Below are 14,778 nucleotides of genomic sequence, written 5' to 3'. Positions count from 1 at the left end.
GGTTATCTAGCAAAGTCTATGGCAGTCTGGAGTGGTTCTCAATCAGAGGCAGGTGCTTATCGTTGTCTCTGATTGGGAACCATATTTAGGCAGCCATATTCTTTGAGTTTGTCGTGGGTGATTGTCCTTAGTGTCCTATGTGTACTCTCTGTTAGTTTGCACCAGATAGGCTGTTTCGGTTTCGTTTATTGTTTTTTGTAAGTTCGTGTTTCTTTGTTGTATTAAACATGGATCGCAATCGACACGCTGCAGTTTGGTCCGACTCTCCTTCATCACCACTAGAAAACCGTAACACTATTGTTATTTTACTTCTGCTCTTTAATTACTTGTTACTTTAAAAACATGTAAAAATCTTAAAACTGTATTGTTGGTTAAGGGCTTGTAAGTAAGTATTTCACTGTAAGGTCTAAACCTGTTGCATTTGACGCATGTGACAAATACAATTTGATTTGATTTTACAATGTAGAAAATAGTAATAAAATAAAGAAAAACCCTGGAATGAGTAAGGTGTGTCCAAACCTTTGACTGGTACTGCACATTAGAAACATACATTAGATTCATAGCAACAACAGAAATCAATATGGTAGATGGTGGTGGATAGGATGATCAATTCTAGTCCCTTCAGATCAGATTTTCACATGTTTTAGGAAAACTTTAATACTTGTTTTACCCTCATTAGTGGATGACCTATGCTCCTCACTGAGTTAAAGGGTATAATTCAAGTAAATCAGTGAAATTGTTGCATATCAACAGAGATTAGTGCTAGCTAGATGCTAGTTTCGATAGGCTATCATCTGAAAACCATCTATAAAGGGACAGTCCACATAAAAACCAACAGTTGTTTGTGATTGGAAAGGAGAACAGACACAGGAATATGACCTCACCTGGCGGGGTGGAACTTCCTCTCGTCTTCCTCGTCTGAGTCGCTGTGGATGGTGATGACGCTGACCGCCGGGCTGGGCGTGTCTGAGATGATGATTGGCTGAGAGAGAGCTGCCACACTGCAGGTGGGCGGAGTCAGCATGGCGTTGGAGAGCAGCGACACACCGGACACACCCCTGGATACACACACGCTTGGTTACCAATCCTGTTTTTCTAGTCACCGTTCCAGAGTTCCAGAGTAATGGCCAAAACATTTCCATCAGTGAGCAAAAAAACACACACCTTTCTAAGTGGAGCCCCTGAAAATCTAACTTTACCAGCTAACTGTTGCTAGTAGATGTAACTAGTTAAAGAACCTAACCAACTAACTGTAACTAGTTGATAACAGTAACTAGTTGATAACAGTAACTAGTTGATAACGGTTACTAGATAATAACTGTAACTAGTTGATAACTGTCACTAGTTAATAACTGTTACTAGTTGATAGATGTTACCAGTTAATAACTGTTACTAGTTGATAACTGTTACTAGTTCATAACTGTAACTAGTTGATAACTGTTACTAGTTGATACATGTTACTAGTTAATAACTGTAACTAGTTGATAACTGTTACTAGTTAATAACTGTAACTAGTTAATAACTGTAACTAGTTAATAACTGTAACTAGTTGATAACTGTAACTAGTTGATAACTGTAACTAGTTGATAGATGTTACTAGTTAATAACTGTTACTAGTTGATAGATGTTACTAGTTAATAACTGTTACTAGTTGATAACTGTTACTAGTTAATAACTGTAACTAGTTGATAACTGTAACTAGTTGATAACTGTTACTAGTTGATACATGTTACTAGTTGATAACTGTAACTAGTTGATAACTGTAACTAGTTGATAACTGTAACTAGTTGATAACTGTAACTAGTTGATAACTGTTACTAGTTGATAACTGTTACTAGTTGATAACTGTTACTAGTTGATAAATGTTACTAGTTAATAACTGTAACTAGTTAATACATGTTACTAGTTAATAACTGTCACTCTATAGTTGATAAACTAGTTAATAACTGTAACTATACAGTTGATAAACTAGTTAATGACTGTAACTATATAGTTGATACTAGTTAATAACTGTAACTAGTTGATAACTGTAACTATGTAGTTGATAAACTAGTTTGTAACTGTAACTATATAGTTGATAAACTAGTTGATAACTGTAACTGTATAGTTGATAAACTAGTTGGTAACTGTAACTATATAGTTGATCAACTAGTTGGTAACTTTAACTAGTTGATAACTGTTACTAGTTAATAACTGTAACTATATAGTTGATAAACTAGTTGATAACTGTAACTATATAGTTGATAAACTAGTTGATAACTGTAACTAGTTGATAAACTAGTTGATAACTGTAACTATATAGTTGATAAACTAGTTGATAACTGTAACTAGTTGATAACTGTTACTAGTTAATAACTGTAACTATATAGTTGATAAACTAGTTGATAACTGTAACTAGCTGATAACTGTTACTAGTTAATAACTGTAACTATATAGTTGATAAACTAGTTGATAACTGTAACTATATAGTTGATAAACTAGTTGATAACTGTAACTAGTTGATAACTGTAACTAGTTAATACATGTTACTAGTTAATAACTGTAACTATATAGTTGATACTAGTTAATAACTGTAACTATATAGTTGATAAACTAGTTAACAACTGTAACTATATAGTTGATAAACTAGTTGATAACTGTAACTATATAGTTGATAAACTAGTTGATAACTGTAACTATATAGTTGATAAACTAGTTGGTAACTGTAACTATATAGTTGATAAACTAGTTGATAACTGTAACTATATAGTTGATAAACTAGTTGATAACTGTAACTATATAGTTGATAAACTAGTTGGTAACTGTAACTATATAGTTGATAAACTAGTTAATAACTGTAACTATATAGTTGATAAACTAGTTGATAACTGTAACTATATAGTTGATAAACTAGTTGATAACTGTAACTATATAGTTGATACTAGTTGATAACTGTAACTAGTTAATAACTGTAACTATATAGTTGATAAACTAGTTAATAACTGTAACTATATAGTTGATAAACTAGTTGATAACTGTAACTATATAGTTGATACTAGTTGATAACTGTAACTAGTTGGTAACTGTAACTATATAGTTGATAAACTAGTTGATAACTGTAACTATATAGTTGATAAACTAGTTGATAACTGTAACTAGTTGATAAACTAGTAACTGTAACTATATAGTTGATAAACTAGTTAATAACTGTAACTATATAGTTGATAAACTAGTTGATAACTGTAACTATATAGTTGATACTAGTTGATAACTGTAACTAGTTAATAACTGTAACTATATAGTTGATAAACTAGTTAATAACTGTAACTATATAGTTGATAAACTAGTTGATAACTGTAACTATATAGTTGATAAACTAGTTGGTAACTGTAACTATATAGTTGATACTAGTTGGTAACTGTAACTAGTTGTTGTAACACGATCTATCCATAGCCTTTCTCTTCCAGTCAGTTGTACCTGGTGGTTCTGTTGTTGCCGCGGCGACCCTTGGCCCTCTTCCCAGCTCCGCTCCTCTCCTGCTGTGACCTCTGGGTGGCCTGACCCCGGCTAGGGTCAGAGGTCGATTGACTCTGCTGCAGTACTCCCCTGTACTGAGACCCCCTACACACACCACACACATCTGAGTAACCCTGCTTTTCTTCAGACATGCGTTTCAAATACTGTTTCTGTGCCTGTGAGCTTGCCTGGCTTAAATCAACCAATAGAAAGCTCCCAAAACCGAAGCCCCCCCCACCATCTGGTACTCCAGGCAGACAAATAAACTCTCAAAGTTTGTAAACATTTTTGTTTCTCTTTTTTTGGGATAGTTACACCCTGACATGATCTGGGTAACAATCCTATTGATGGACTGACTTCTGTTCTCTTATATAAAGAGGTCTATTCTGACAGACGGCTATGTAACCATGGTGATAACCATACCTCCAGCTGTTTGTGTGCTGGGCTGTGTCTGGATGGAGCGTCTCTACGGGAGACTCCGCGACAACCGTCTGGTGGGCGGAGCCGTGGATGGCCACGCCAGGAACCTGCTGCCATGACGACGGGATGAGGATCTGCTGGGTGCCGGCGGGCCAAGCCTGCTACAGAGAGAGAGAGAGAAACACACACACACAGAGAGAGAAACCAGTTACCATTCATTCCAGTGGTTATCTGTAATATCACATGAAAGCAGTGCCAACCCTGGACAGAATGTCATTGTCCAGAAGAGCCAATGAGTCAACCTGGAGCTAGTAATCAATGTCAGGAATAGGGATGAATATTTGACAAATGTTTCATCCCGAGAATAAATAACTTCTCTCCAGGACAACCCAGTATTTCCCGCCGAAACTGGAAGTGTCATTGGAAAGCGTCATAAAGCATATAAATTGGGTTTGATTAGAGCTTTGATTGAAAGTCCCAGCCTGATTTTATGATCTCTACATTAACAACATTTAAAGGAGATCCAAAACCCCAAAAAAGACCAAACGATTATGCCATATGTTGGCCGTCATTGTAAATAAGAATTTGTTCTTAACTCACTTGCTTAGTTAAATAAAGGTAAAAAAATTAATTTTAAAACGCACAACAGAGAACACATAAAATACAATAGATATAATTAGCTATATGCTTTCTTGGGTAAAATACACCGAACCAAAATATAAAACGCAACATGAAACAATTTTACTGAGTTACAGTTCATTATAAGGGAATCAGTCAATAAGAGTTGATCAGGCTGTTGATTGTGGCCTGTGGAATGTTGTCCCACTCCTCTTCAAAGGCTGTGCAAAGTTGCTCGGTGGGAACTGGAACACGCTGGAACACGCCAGAGCATCCCAAACATGCTCAATGCGTGGGGACATGTCTGGTGAGTATGCAGGCCATGGAAGAACTGGGGCATGTTCAGCTTCCAGGAATTGTGTACAGATCTTTACGACGTGGGGCCGTGCATTACCATGCTGAAACATGAGGTGATGGAGGAAGATGAATGGCACGACAACGGGGACTCAGGATCTCATTACGTTATCACTGTGCATTCAAATTGCCATCGATAAACTGCAATTGTTTGTTGTCCATAGCTTATGCCTTCCCATAACATGGAGAGAGAGGGAGACGGAGAGAGAGAGAGACGGAGAGAGAGAGAGATGGAGGGAGAGAGAGAGTCAGCCAGAGAGGGAGGGAGAGAGAGACGGAGGGAGAGAGAGACGGAGAGAGAGAGGAGGAGAGAGAGAGAGATGGAGGGAGAGAGAGAGAGACGGAGGGAGAGAGAGACGGAGAGAGAGAGAGACGGAGAGAGAGAGAGAGAGAGAGAGAGATGGAGAGAGAGAGAGAGAGAGAGAGAGAGACGGAGAGAGAGAGAGAGAGAGAGAGAGACGGAGAGAGAGAGAGAGAGAGAAAGAGAGAGAGAGAGAGACGGAGAGAGAGAGAGACGGAGAGAGAGAGAGATAGAGAGAGAGAGAGAGAGAGAGAGAGAGAGAGGGCTATATGGCTGCTGAGAGACATCACCGAGAGATAAACTGGACAGACATCCAACAAGAAGGAGAGAAGGAGACGGAGAGAGACACCAACTAGAACCGATCGAGAGAGAGAGAGCTGAAAGGAAAGGAGAAGAGGGCTATATGGCTGCTGACTAGCTCTCTACATCACCGGGACCTGATAAACTGGACAACTACATCCAACAAGGAAGGAAGGAAGGAAGGACGGAGGGAAACACCAACTAGAACCGTCTCATTGCGGTGCCAATACCGTTGAGCTGAAAGGAAAGGAGACGAATGGGTCGAGCCGTTAAGGAAACCGCCACCATGGGGCACTCTGTTCACAACGTTCACAACGTTGACATCAACAAACCGTTCACCCGTACGATGCCATACACGGTTTCTGCCATCTGCCCGGTACGGTTGAAACCGGGATTCATCCGCGAAGAGAACTTTTCTCCAGCGTGCGGGTGGGCATCGATGGTGAGCATTTTGCCCACTGAAGTCGGTTACTACGACGACCATGGTGAGGAAGACGAGCACGCAGATGAGCTTCCCTTAGACAGTTTCTGACAGTTTGTGCAGACATTTTTCATTGTCCAGGTGGTCTCAGACGATCCAACAGGTGAAGAAGCAGGATACTAAAGAGCCGCTCAGACTTCTTAACAACACAATCAACAAGGCAGGAGAGATAACGTTAATAATATGCATGTCAGTCTCTCCCGGCTCAAAGTGGAAGAGAGATCGACTTCAACACTACTCATATTTGTGAGATGGATTGACATGTTGAACCAGAGCTGTCTGTTTAAACTACTAACACACAGCTCAGACACCCATTCATACCTCACAAGACATGCCACCAGAGGTCTGTTTAAACTACTAGCACACAGCTCAGACACCCATTCATACCCCACAAGACATGCCACCAGAGCTGTTTAAACAGACACATAAGACACACATTCATACCCCACAAGACATGCCACCAGATGTCTGTTTAAACTACTGTGGTACAGCTAGACACCCATTCATACCTCACAAGACATGCCAAAGTGTTGTTTAAACTAGTGGCTAGACAATTCAATGACATATTTTTTTTAAACTTGTATATAATGCCTTAATGTTGTTGGACCCCAGGAAGAGTAGCTGCTACCTGGATGTTGTATTGGAACTAATGGGGATCCATAATAAACCCCAGGAAGAGTGTTGCTGAAAAGTGGCAGAAATGAATGTCATATTTTTTTATGGGGATAAATGCCATAATAAACCCCAGGAAGAGTAGCTGCTGCCTTGGCAGGAACTAATGAGGGATCCATAATAAACCCCAGGAAGAGTAGCTGCTGCCTTGGCAGGAACTAATGGGGATCCATAATAAACCCCAGGAAGAGTAGCTGCTGCCTTGACAAGAACTAATGGGGATCCATAATAAACCCCAGGAAGAGTAGCTGCTGCCTTGACAGGAACTAATGGGGATCCATAATAAACCCCAGGAAGAGTAGCTGCTGCCTTGGCAGGAACTAATGGGGAACCATAATAAACTAATGGGGATCCATAATAAACCCCAGGAAGAGTAGCTGCTGCCTTGGCAGGAACTAATGGGGATCCATAATAAACCCCAGAAAGAGTAGCTGCTGCCTTGACAGGAACTAATGAGGATCCATAATAAACCCCAGGAAGAGTAGCTGCTGCCTTGAGGAACTAATGGGGATCCATAATAAACTAATGAGGATCCATAATAAACCCCAGGAAGAGTAGCTGCTGCCTTGGCAGGAACTAATGAGGATCCATAATAAACCCCAGGAAGAGTAGCTGCTGCCTTGACAGGAACTAATGAGGATCCATAATAAACCCCAGGAAGAGTAGCTGCAGCCTTGACAGGAACTAATGGGGATCCATAATAAACCCCAGGAAAGAGTAGCTGCTGCCTTGGCAGGAACTAATGGGGATCCATAATAAACTAATGAGGATCCACAATAAACCCCAGGAAGAGTAGCTGCTGCTTGGCAGGAACTAATGGGGATCCATGATAAACCCCAGGAAGAGTAGCTGCTGCCTTGGCAGGAACTAATGGGGATCCATAATAACCCCGAGGAAGAGTAGCTGCTTCCTTGGCAGGAACTAATGGGGATCCATAATAAACCCCAGGAAGAGTAGCTGCTGCCTTGGCAGGAACTATTGGGGATCCATAATAACCCCCAGGAAGAGTAGCTGCTGCCTTGACAGGAACTAATGGGATCCATAATAAACCCCAGGAAGAGTAGCTGCTGCCTTGGTATCAGGAACTAATGGGGATCTATAATAAACCCCAGGAAGAGTAGCTGCTGCCTTGGCAGGAACTAATGGGGAACCATAATAAACTAATGGGGATCCATAATAAACCCCAGGAAGAGTAGCTGCTGCCTTGGCAGGAACTAATGGGGATCCATAATAAACCCCAGAAAGAGTAGCTGCTGCCTTGACAGGAACTAATGAGGATCCATAATAAACCCCAGAAAGAGTAGCTGCTGCCTTGGCAGGAACTAATGGGGATCCATAATAAACTAATGGGGATCCATAATAAACCCCAGGAAGAGTAGCTGCTGCCTTGGCAGGAACTAATGAGGATCCATAATAAACCCCAGGAAGAGTAGCTGCTGCCTTGACAGGAACTAATGAGGATCCATAATAAACCCCAGGAAGAGTAGCTGCAGCCTTGGTATCAGGAACTAATGGGGATCTATAATAAACCCCAGGAAGAGTAGCTGCTGCCTTGGCAGGAACTAATGGGGATCCATAATAAACCCCAGGAAGAGTATCTGCTGCCTTGACAGGAACTAATGGGGATCCATAATAAACCCCAGGAAGAGTAGCTGCAGCCTTGGTATCAGGAACTAATGGGGATCCATAATAAACCCCAGGAAGAGTAGCTGCTGCCTTGGCAGGAACTAATGGGGATCCATAATAAACCCCAGGAAGAGTAGCTGCTGCCTTGACAGGAACTAATGGGGATCCATAATAAACTAATGGGGATCCATAATAAACCCCGGGAAGAGTAGCTGCTGCCTTGGCATGAACTAATGGGGATCCATAATAAACCCCAGGAAGATAGCTGCTGCCTTGGCAGGAACTAATGGGGATCCATAATAAACCCCAGGAAGAGTAGCTACTGCCTTGGCTGGAACTAATGGGGATCCATAATAAACCCCAGGAAGAGTAGCTGCTGCCTTGGCAGGAACTAATGGGGATCCATAATAAACCCCAGGAAGAGTAGCTGCTGCCTTGGCAGGAACTAATGGGGATCCATAATAAGTTCCCAATACCAGACTCTCATGATTGCTAAATACTGCACAATTTAAACACCAATCCCCCTTCCCAAATACATGTGTAAATGTTGAACGATAAACTGTGCCTTCCTGTATTATACTGATGCTCAAATGTTTATTATATTCTACTGAGACATTTACTTTATGTTGGTATTCTTATCTGTTTTATTTATTATTATTGTTGTTGCATCGTCAAGAAGGAATCTGTATGTGAGCATTTGGTTGGACGATGCATACCATGCCTATCCTGTACATACAACTAATAACACTTAAAACTTAGATTAGGCAAAGAGAGACAGAGAGAGACAGAGACAGAGAGAGACAGAGACAGAGAGAGACAGAGAGAGACAGAGAGAGAGACAGAGAGAGAGACAGAGAGAGACAGAGAGAGACAGAGAGAGAGAGACAGCGAGAGAGAGAGAGAGAGAGAGAGAGAGAGAGAGAGAGAGAGAGAGAGACGGAGAGAGGGAGAGAGAGAGACGGAGAGAGGGACGGAGAGAGAGAGAGACGGAGGGAGATAGACAGAGAGAGAGAGGGAGACGGAGAGAGAGAGAGAGACAGAGAGAGAGACGGAGAGAGAGAGAGACGGAGAGAGAGACGGAGAGAGAGAGACAGAGAAAGAGACAGACAGAGAAAGACAGAGAAAGAGACAGAGAGAGATAGACAGAGAGAGAGAGGGAGAGAGAGGGAGACAGAGAGAGACAGAGAGAAAGAGAGAGACAGAGAGAGATAGACGGAGAGAGAGAGACGGAGAGAGAGAGACAGAGGGAGAGAGACGGAGAGAGAGAGACGGAGAGAGAGAGATGGAGAGAGAGAGAGAGACAGGGCTATATGGCTGCTGACTAGCTCTCTACATCACCGATGTCATGGGAGTCTGGGACCTGATAAACTGGACAACTACATCCAACAAGAAAGGAAGGAAGGAAGGACGGAGGGAAACACCAACTAGAACCGTCTCATTACGGTGAAAATACTGTTGAGCTGAAAGGAAAGGAGAAGAATGGGTCGAGCTGTTAAGGAAAACTGTGTCTCAGCTGGTGTCTCCTTTAGGGAAAAGATATGAGAGGAAGGAGGGTCGAAGGAGGCGAGGGAGAGGGGGAACAAGCAACCACAGGAAGCTTCATGTAAAGTGAAGTCAGGCATCATGCCTCTATGTCCTCAGAACAGCAGATCTACAGAAAGGAGGGGAAGAGGGTGTGTGTAGGCGCCACTGCACTGCAAGAGAGAGGAAATGACAGACTGAGAAAAAGGAAACGGGGACAGAGATAATCAGAGTAGAGACGGAGAACGAGGTAAGAGACAGAAATAATCAGAGAAGAGACGGCGAATGAGGTAAGAGACAGAGATAATCAGAGTAGACGGAGAACGAGGTAAGAGACAATCAGAGTAGAGACGGAGAACGAGGTAAGAGACAGAGATAATCAGAGTAGAGACAGAGAACGAGGTAAGAGACAGAGAGAATCAGAGTTGTCAACGCCGTGTGTATCGGTGGCAGGGAAGTCAGGCGCAGGAGAGTCAAAATGGAGTGTAAATGGAGTCTTTTAATAAATGTCCACAGAACATGCTCCATAACACTAAACAGTACAGACATGGAAAAAACATGGGTACGAGGACCCGTCGCGCACCAACACAACAAAATAACAACACTGACAATTAAACAATCTCTGACAAAGACATGAGGGGAAACAGAGGGTTAAATACACAACTGGTAATGAATGGGATTGAAACCAGGTGTGTAGGGAGACAAGACAAAACCAATGGAAAAATGAAAAATGGATCGATGATGGCTAGAAGACCGGTGATGTCGAACGCCGAGCACCGCCCGAACAAGGAGAGGCAACGACTTCGGCAGAAGTCGTGACAAGAGTAGAGACGGAGAACGAGGTAAGAGACAGAGGTAATCAGAGTAGAGACGGAGAACGAGGTAAGAGACAGAGATAATCAGAGTAGAGACGGAGAACGAGGTAAGAGACAGAGATAATCAGAGTAGAGACAGAGAACGAGGTAAGAGACAGAGATAATCAGAGTAGAGACGGAGAACGAGGTAAGAGACAGAGATAATCAGAGTAGAGACGGAGAACGAGGTAAGAAACAGAGATAATCAGAGTAGACGGAGAACGAGGTAAGAGACAGAGATAATCAGAGTAGAAACGGAGAACGAGGTAAGAGACAGAGATAATCAGAGTAGAGACGGAGAACGAGGTAAGAGACAGAGATAATCAGAGTAGAGACAGAGAACGAGGTAAGAGACAGAGAAAATCAGAGTAGAGATGGAGAACGAGGTAAGAGACAGAGATAATCAGAGTAGACGGAGAACGATGTAAGAGACAGAGATAATCAGAGTAGAAACGGAGAACGAGGTAAGAGACAGAGATAATCAGAGTAGAGATGGAGAACGAGGTAAGAGACAGAGATAATCAGAGTAGAGACAGAGAACGAGGTAAGAGACAGAGATAATCAGAGTAGAGACAGAGAACGAGGTAAGAGATAGAGATAATCAGAGTAGAAACAGAGAACGAGGTAAGAGACAGAGATATTCAGAGTAGAGACGGAGAACGAGGTAAGAGACAGAGATAATCAGAGTAGAGACGGAGAACGAGGTAAGAGACAGAGATAATCAGAGTAGAGACGGAGAACGAGGTAAGAGACAGAGATAATCAGAGTAGAGACGGAGAACGAGGTAAGAGACAGAGATAATCAGAGTAGAGACGGAGAACGAGGTAAGAGACAGAGATAATCAGAGTAGAGACGGAGAACGAGGTAAGAGACAGAGATAATCAGAGTAGAGACGGAGAACGAGGTAAGAGACAGAGATAATCAGAGTAGAGACGGAGAACGAGGTAAGAGACAGAGATAATCAGAGTAGAGACGGAGAACGAGGTAAGAGACAGAGATAATCAGAGTGGAGACTGAACATTATTGAAAGGGAGAGAATAAGAAGAGGATTGAACTGGGTGAGCGAGGAGAAGAAGGGAGAACGTGGAGGTGTGTGTGTGTTTTACCAGCACGGTGGCAGTGTGCTCCAGCAGAGTGGGGTGGCCAGCATCACAGCCCAGCCCCAGGGGAACAGAGTACTGGGGGGCTACGCCCGCTACCGTGGGGGGGTGGGGGTGGAGGGTGGCTACCATCAGGGGTGTGCAGGAGCCCTGGGAGGTGGAGGGGAGGGGGGATGGGTCAGGAAAGGGTGGAGGGTTAAATAAGTTGGCAGAGACTCTTTTTCCTCGGGTTGGTGAACACATTATTTTCGACCTGTGGAAGCAGGTGTTTCTGGACTGATTGAGATAAGATGTAGGTCAGGCGATAAAACTGTCAAGGTCATGACGATGGTCCATGGATGGGGAGAGGAGGAGATATGAGCCCAACTCCAACAACCTTTCAACCGGAATATGTTCTAGATTCTTCTGAGCTTCAAGACCTGGAGTTCTCACAGACACGCACGCACACACACACACACACACACACACACAAACAGACAGACAGACAGACAGACAGACAGACAGACAGACAGACAGACAGACAGACAGACAGACAGACAGACAGACAGACAGACAGACAGACAGACAGGCAGACAGGCAGGCAGGCAGACAGGCAGACACGCAGACACACACACACATGTACCTGTGTGAGCATGGCAGGCTGCAGCTGCAGTGGCTGTGTTGATTGGTTCTGGTTCACTATGGGGGCTGAACTGTTCATCCTCACTGGGAAACTAGAGCTCTTATTGGATGACTGGAGACCTGCAGACAGAAGAACAGCCAATCAGTGACCACCATGACATCACAACAGTGTTACTAAGTCCCAAGTCATTCAGACGGTCTGAAGTTTACATACACCTTAGCCAAATACATTTAAACTCAGTTTATTCACAATTCCTGACATTTAATCCTAGTAAAAATTCCCTTTCTTAGGTCAGTTAGGATCATCACTTTATTTTAAGAATGTGAAATGTCAGAATAATAGTAGAGAGAATGATTTATTTCAGATTTCATTTCTTTCATCACATTCCCAGTTGGTCAGAAGTTTACATACACTCAATTAGTATTTGGTAGCATTGCCTTTAAATTGTTTAACTTGGGTCAAACATTTTGGGTAGCCTTCCACAAGCTTCCCACAGTAAGTTGGGTGAATGTTGGCCCATTCCTCCTGACAGAGCTGGTGTAACTGAGTCAGGGTTGTAGGCCTCCTTGCTCGCACACAATTTTTCAGTTCTGCCCACAAATGTTCTATAGGATTGAGATCAGGGCTTTGTGATGGCCACTCCAATACCTTGACTTTGTTGTCTTTAAGCCATTTTGCCACAACTTTGGAAGTATGCTTGGGGTCATTGTCCATTTCGAAGACCCATTTGCGACCAAGCTTTAACTTCCTGACTGATGTCTTGAGATGTTGCTTCAATATATCCACAGCATTTTCCTACCTTATGATGCCATCTATTTTGTGAAGTGCACCAGTCCCTCCTGCAGCAAAGCACCCCCACAACATGATGCTATGGTTCACAGTTAGGATGGTGTTCTTCGGTTTGCAAGCCTCCCCCTTTTTCCTCCAAACATAACGATGGTCATTATGGCCAAACAGTTCTATTTTTGTTTCATCAGACCAGAGGACATTTCTCAAAAAAGTACGATCTTTGTCCCCATGTGTAGTTGCAAACAGTAGTCTGGCTGTTTTTATGGTGGTTTTGGAGCAGTGGCTTCTTCCTTGCTGAGCGGTCTTTCAGGTTATGTCGATATAGGACTTGTTTTACTGTGGATATAGATACTTTTGTACCTGTTTCCTCCAGCATCTTCACAAGGTCCTTTGCTGTTGTTCTGGGATTGATTGGCACTTCGCACCAAAGTACGTTAATCTCTTGGAGACAGAACGCGTCTCCTTCCTGAGCGGTATGACGGCTGCGTGATCCCATGGTGTTTATACTTGCGTACTATTGTTTGTACAGATGAAAGTGGTACCTTCAGGCGTTTGGAAATTGCACCCAAGGATGAACTAGACTTGTGGAGGTCTACAATTTTTTTTCTGAGGTCTTGGCTGATTACTTTTGATTTTCCCATGATGTCAAGCAAAGAGGCACTGAGTTTGAAGGTAGACCTTGAAATACATCCACAGGTACACCTCCAATTAACTCAAATGATGTCAATTAGCCTATCAGAAGCTTCTAAAGCCATGACATAATTTTCTGGAATTATCCAAGCTGTTTAAAGGCACAGTCAACTTAGTGCATGTAAACTTCTGACCCACTGGAATTGTGATACAGTGAATGATAAGTGAAATAATCTGTCCGTAAACAATTGTTGGAAAAATGACTTGTCATGCACAAAGTAGATGTCCTAACCGACTTGCCAAAACTATACGTATATAGATGGGCTCCGATACGATACAGGAATGATACGTTTTACTTTGAAACAATTCGGTGAGATTCGGTTTGATTAGAAAATGAATCGATGCGACTCGGTTCGATACGATTCGATGCACTAACATTAGATGCAGAAACACATTCATTTTCCATTCTAAATGAAAATCTGCTGCTGATGGAACTCATGAGCTGGATGTCTCTGAGCTGAATGTCTCTGAGCTGAATGTCTCTGAGCTGAATGTCTCTGAGCTGGGTCTCTCTGAGCTGAATGTCTCTGAGCTGGGTCTCTCTGAGCTGAATGTCTCTGAGCTGGGTCTCTCTGAGCTGAATGTCTCTGAGCTGAATGTCTCTGAGCTGAATGTCTCTGAGCTGGGTCTCTCTGAGCTGAATGTCTCTGAGCTGAATGTCTCTGAGCTGAATGTGTCTGAGCTGAATGTCTCATGAGCTGAATGTCTCTGAGCTGGATGTCTCTGAGCTGAATGTCTCTGAGCTGGGTGTCTCTGAGCTGAATGTCTCTGAGCTGAATGTCTCTGAGCTGAATGTCTCTGAGCTGAATGTCTCTGAGCTGAATGTCTCTGAGCTGAATGTCTCTGAGCTGGGTCTCTCTGAGCTGAATGTCTCTGAGCTGAATGTCTCTGAGCTGAATGTCTCTGAGCTGGGTCTCTCTGAGCTGAATGTCTCT

At 42.8% G+C, this 14,778-nt stretch overlaps 1 protein-coding gene across 1 annotated transcript in view; it reads right to left on the bottom strand.

Moving 5' to 3' along the window:
• Window positions 1-14,778, bottom strand: part of hipk1b (homeodomain interacting protein kinase 1b) — a 63,478-nt gene that overhangs the window by 11,931 nt on the left and 36,769 nt on the right. Inside the window, exons 11-15 of the mRNA XM_042323735.1 lie at window positions 12,365-12,483; window positions 11,749-11,892; window positions 3,919-4,076; window positions 3,457-3,600; window positions 885-1,058 (exon numbers count right to left, since the gene is read on the bottom strand). Of these exons, the coding sequence (XP_042179669.1) occupies window positions 885-1,058; window positions 3,457-3,600; window positions 3,919-4,076; window positions 11,749-11,892; window positions 12,365-12,483 (739 nt within the window). The remainder of the gene's footprint in view (window positions 1-884; window positions 1,059-3,456; window positions 3,601-3,918; window positions 4,077-11,748; window positions 11,893-12,364; window positions 12,484-14,778) is intronic.

Source organism: Oncorhynchus tshawytscha, linkage group LG07, assembly GCF_018296145.1.
Source record: "Oncorhynchus tshawytscha isolate Ot180627B linkage group LG07, Otsh_v2.0, whole genome shotgun sequence".
NCBI lineage: Eukaryota > Metazoa > Chordata > Actinopteri > Salmoniformes > Salmonidae > Oncorhynchus > Oncorhynchus tshawytscha.
The sequence above is the reverse complement of the archived record's forward strand: the minus strand, read 5'-3'. Positions and strand labels throughout refer to the sequence as shown.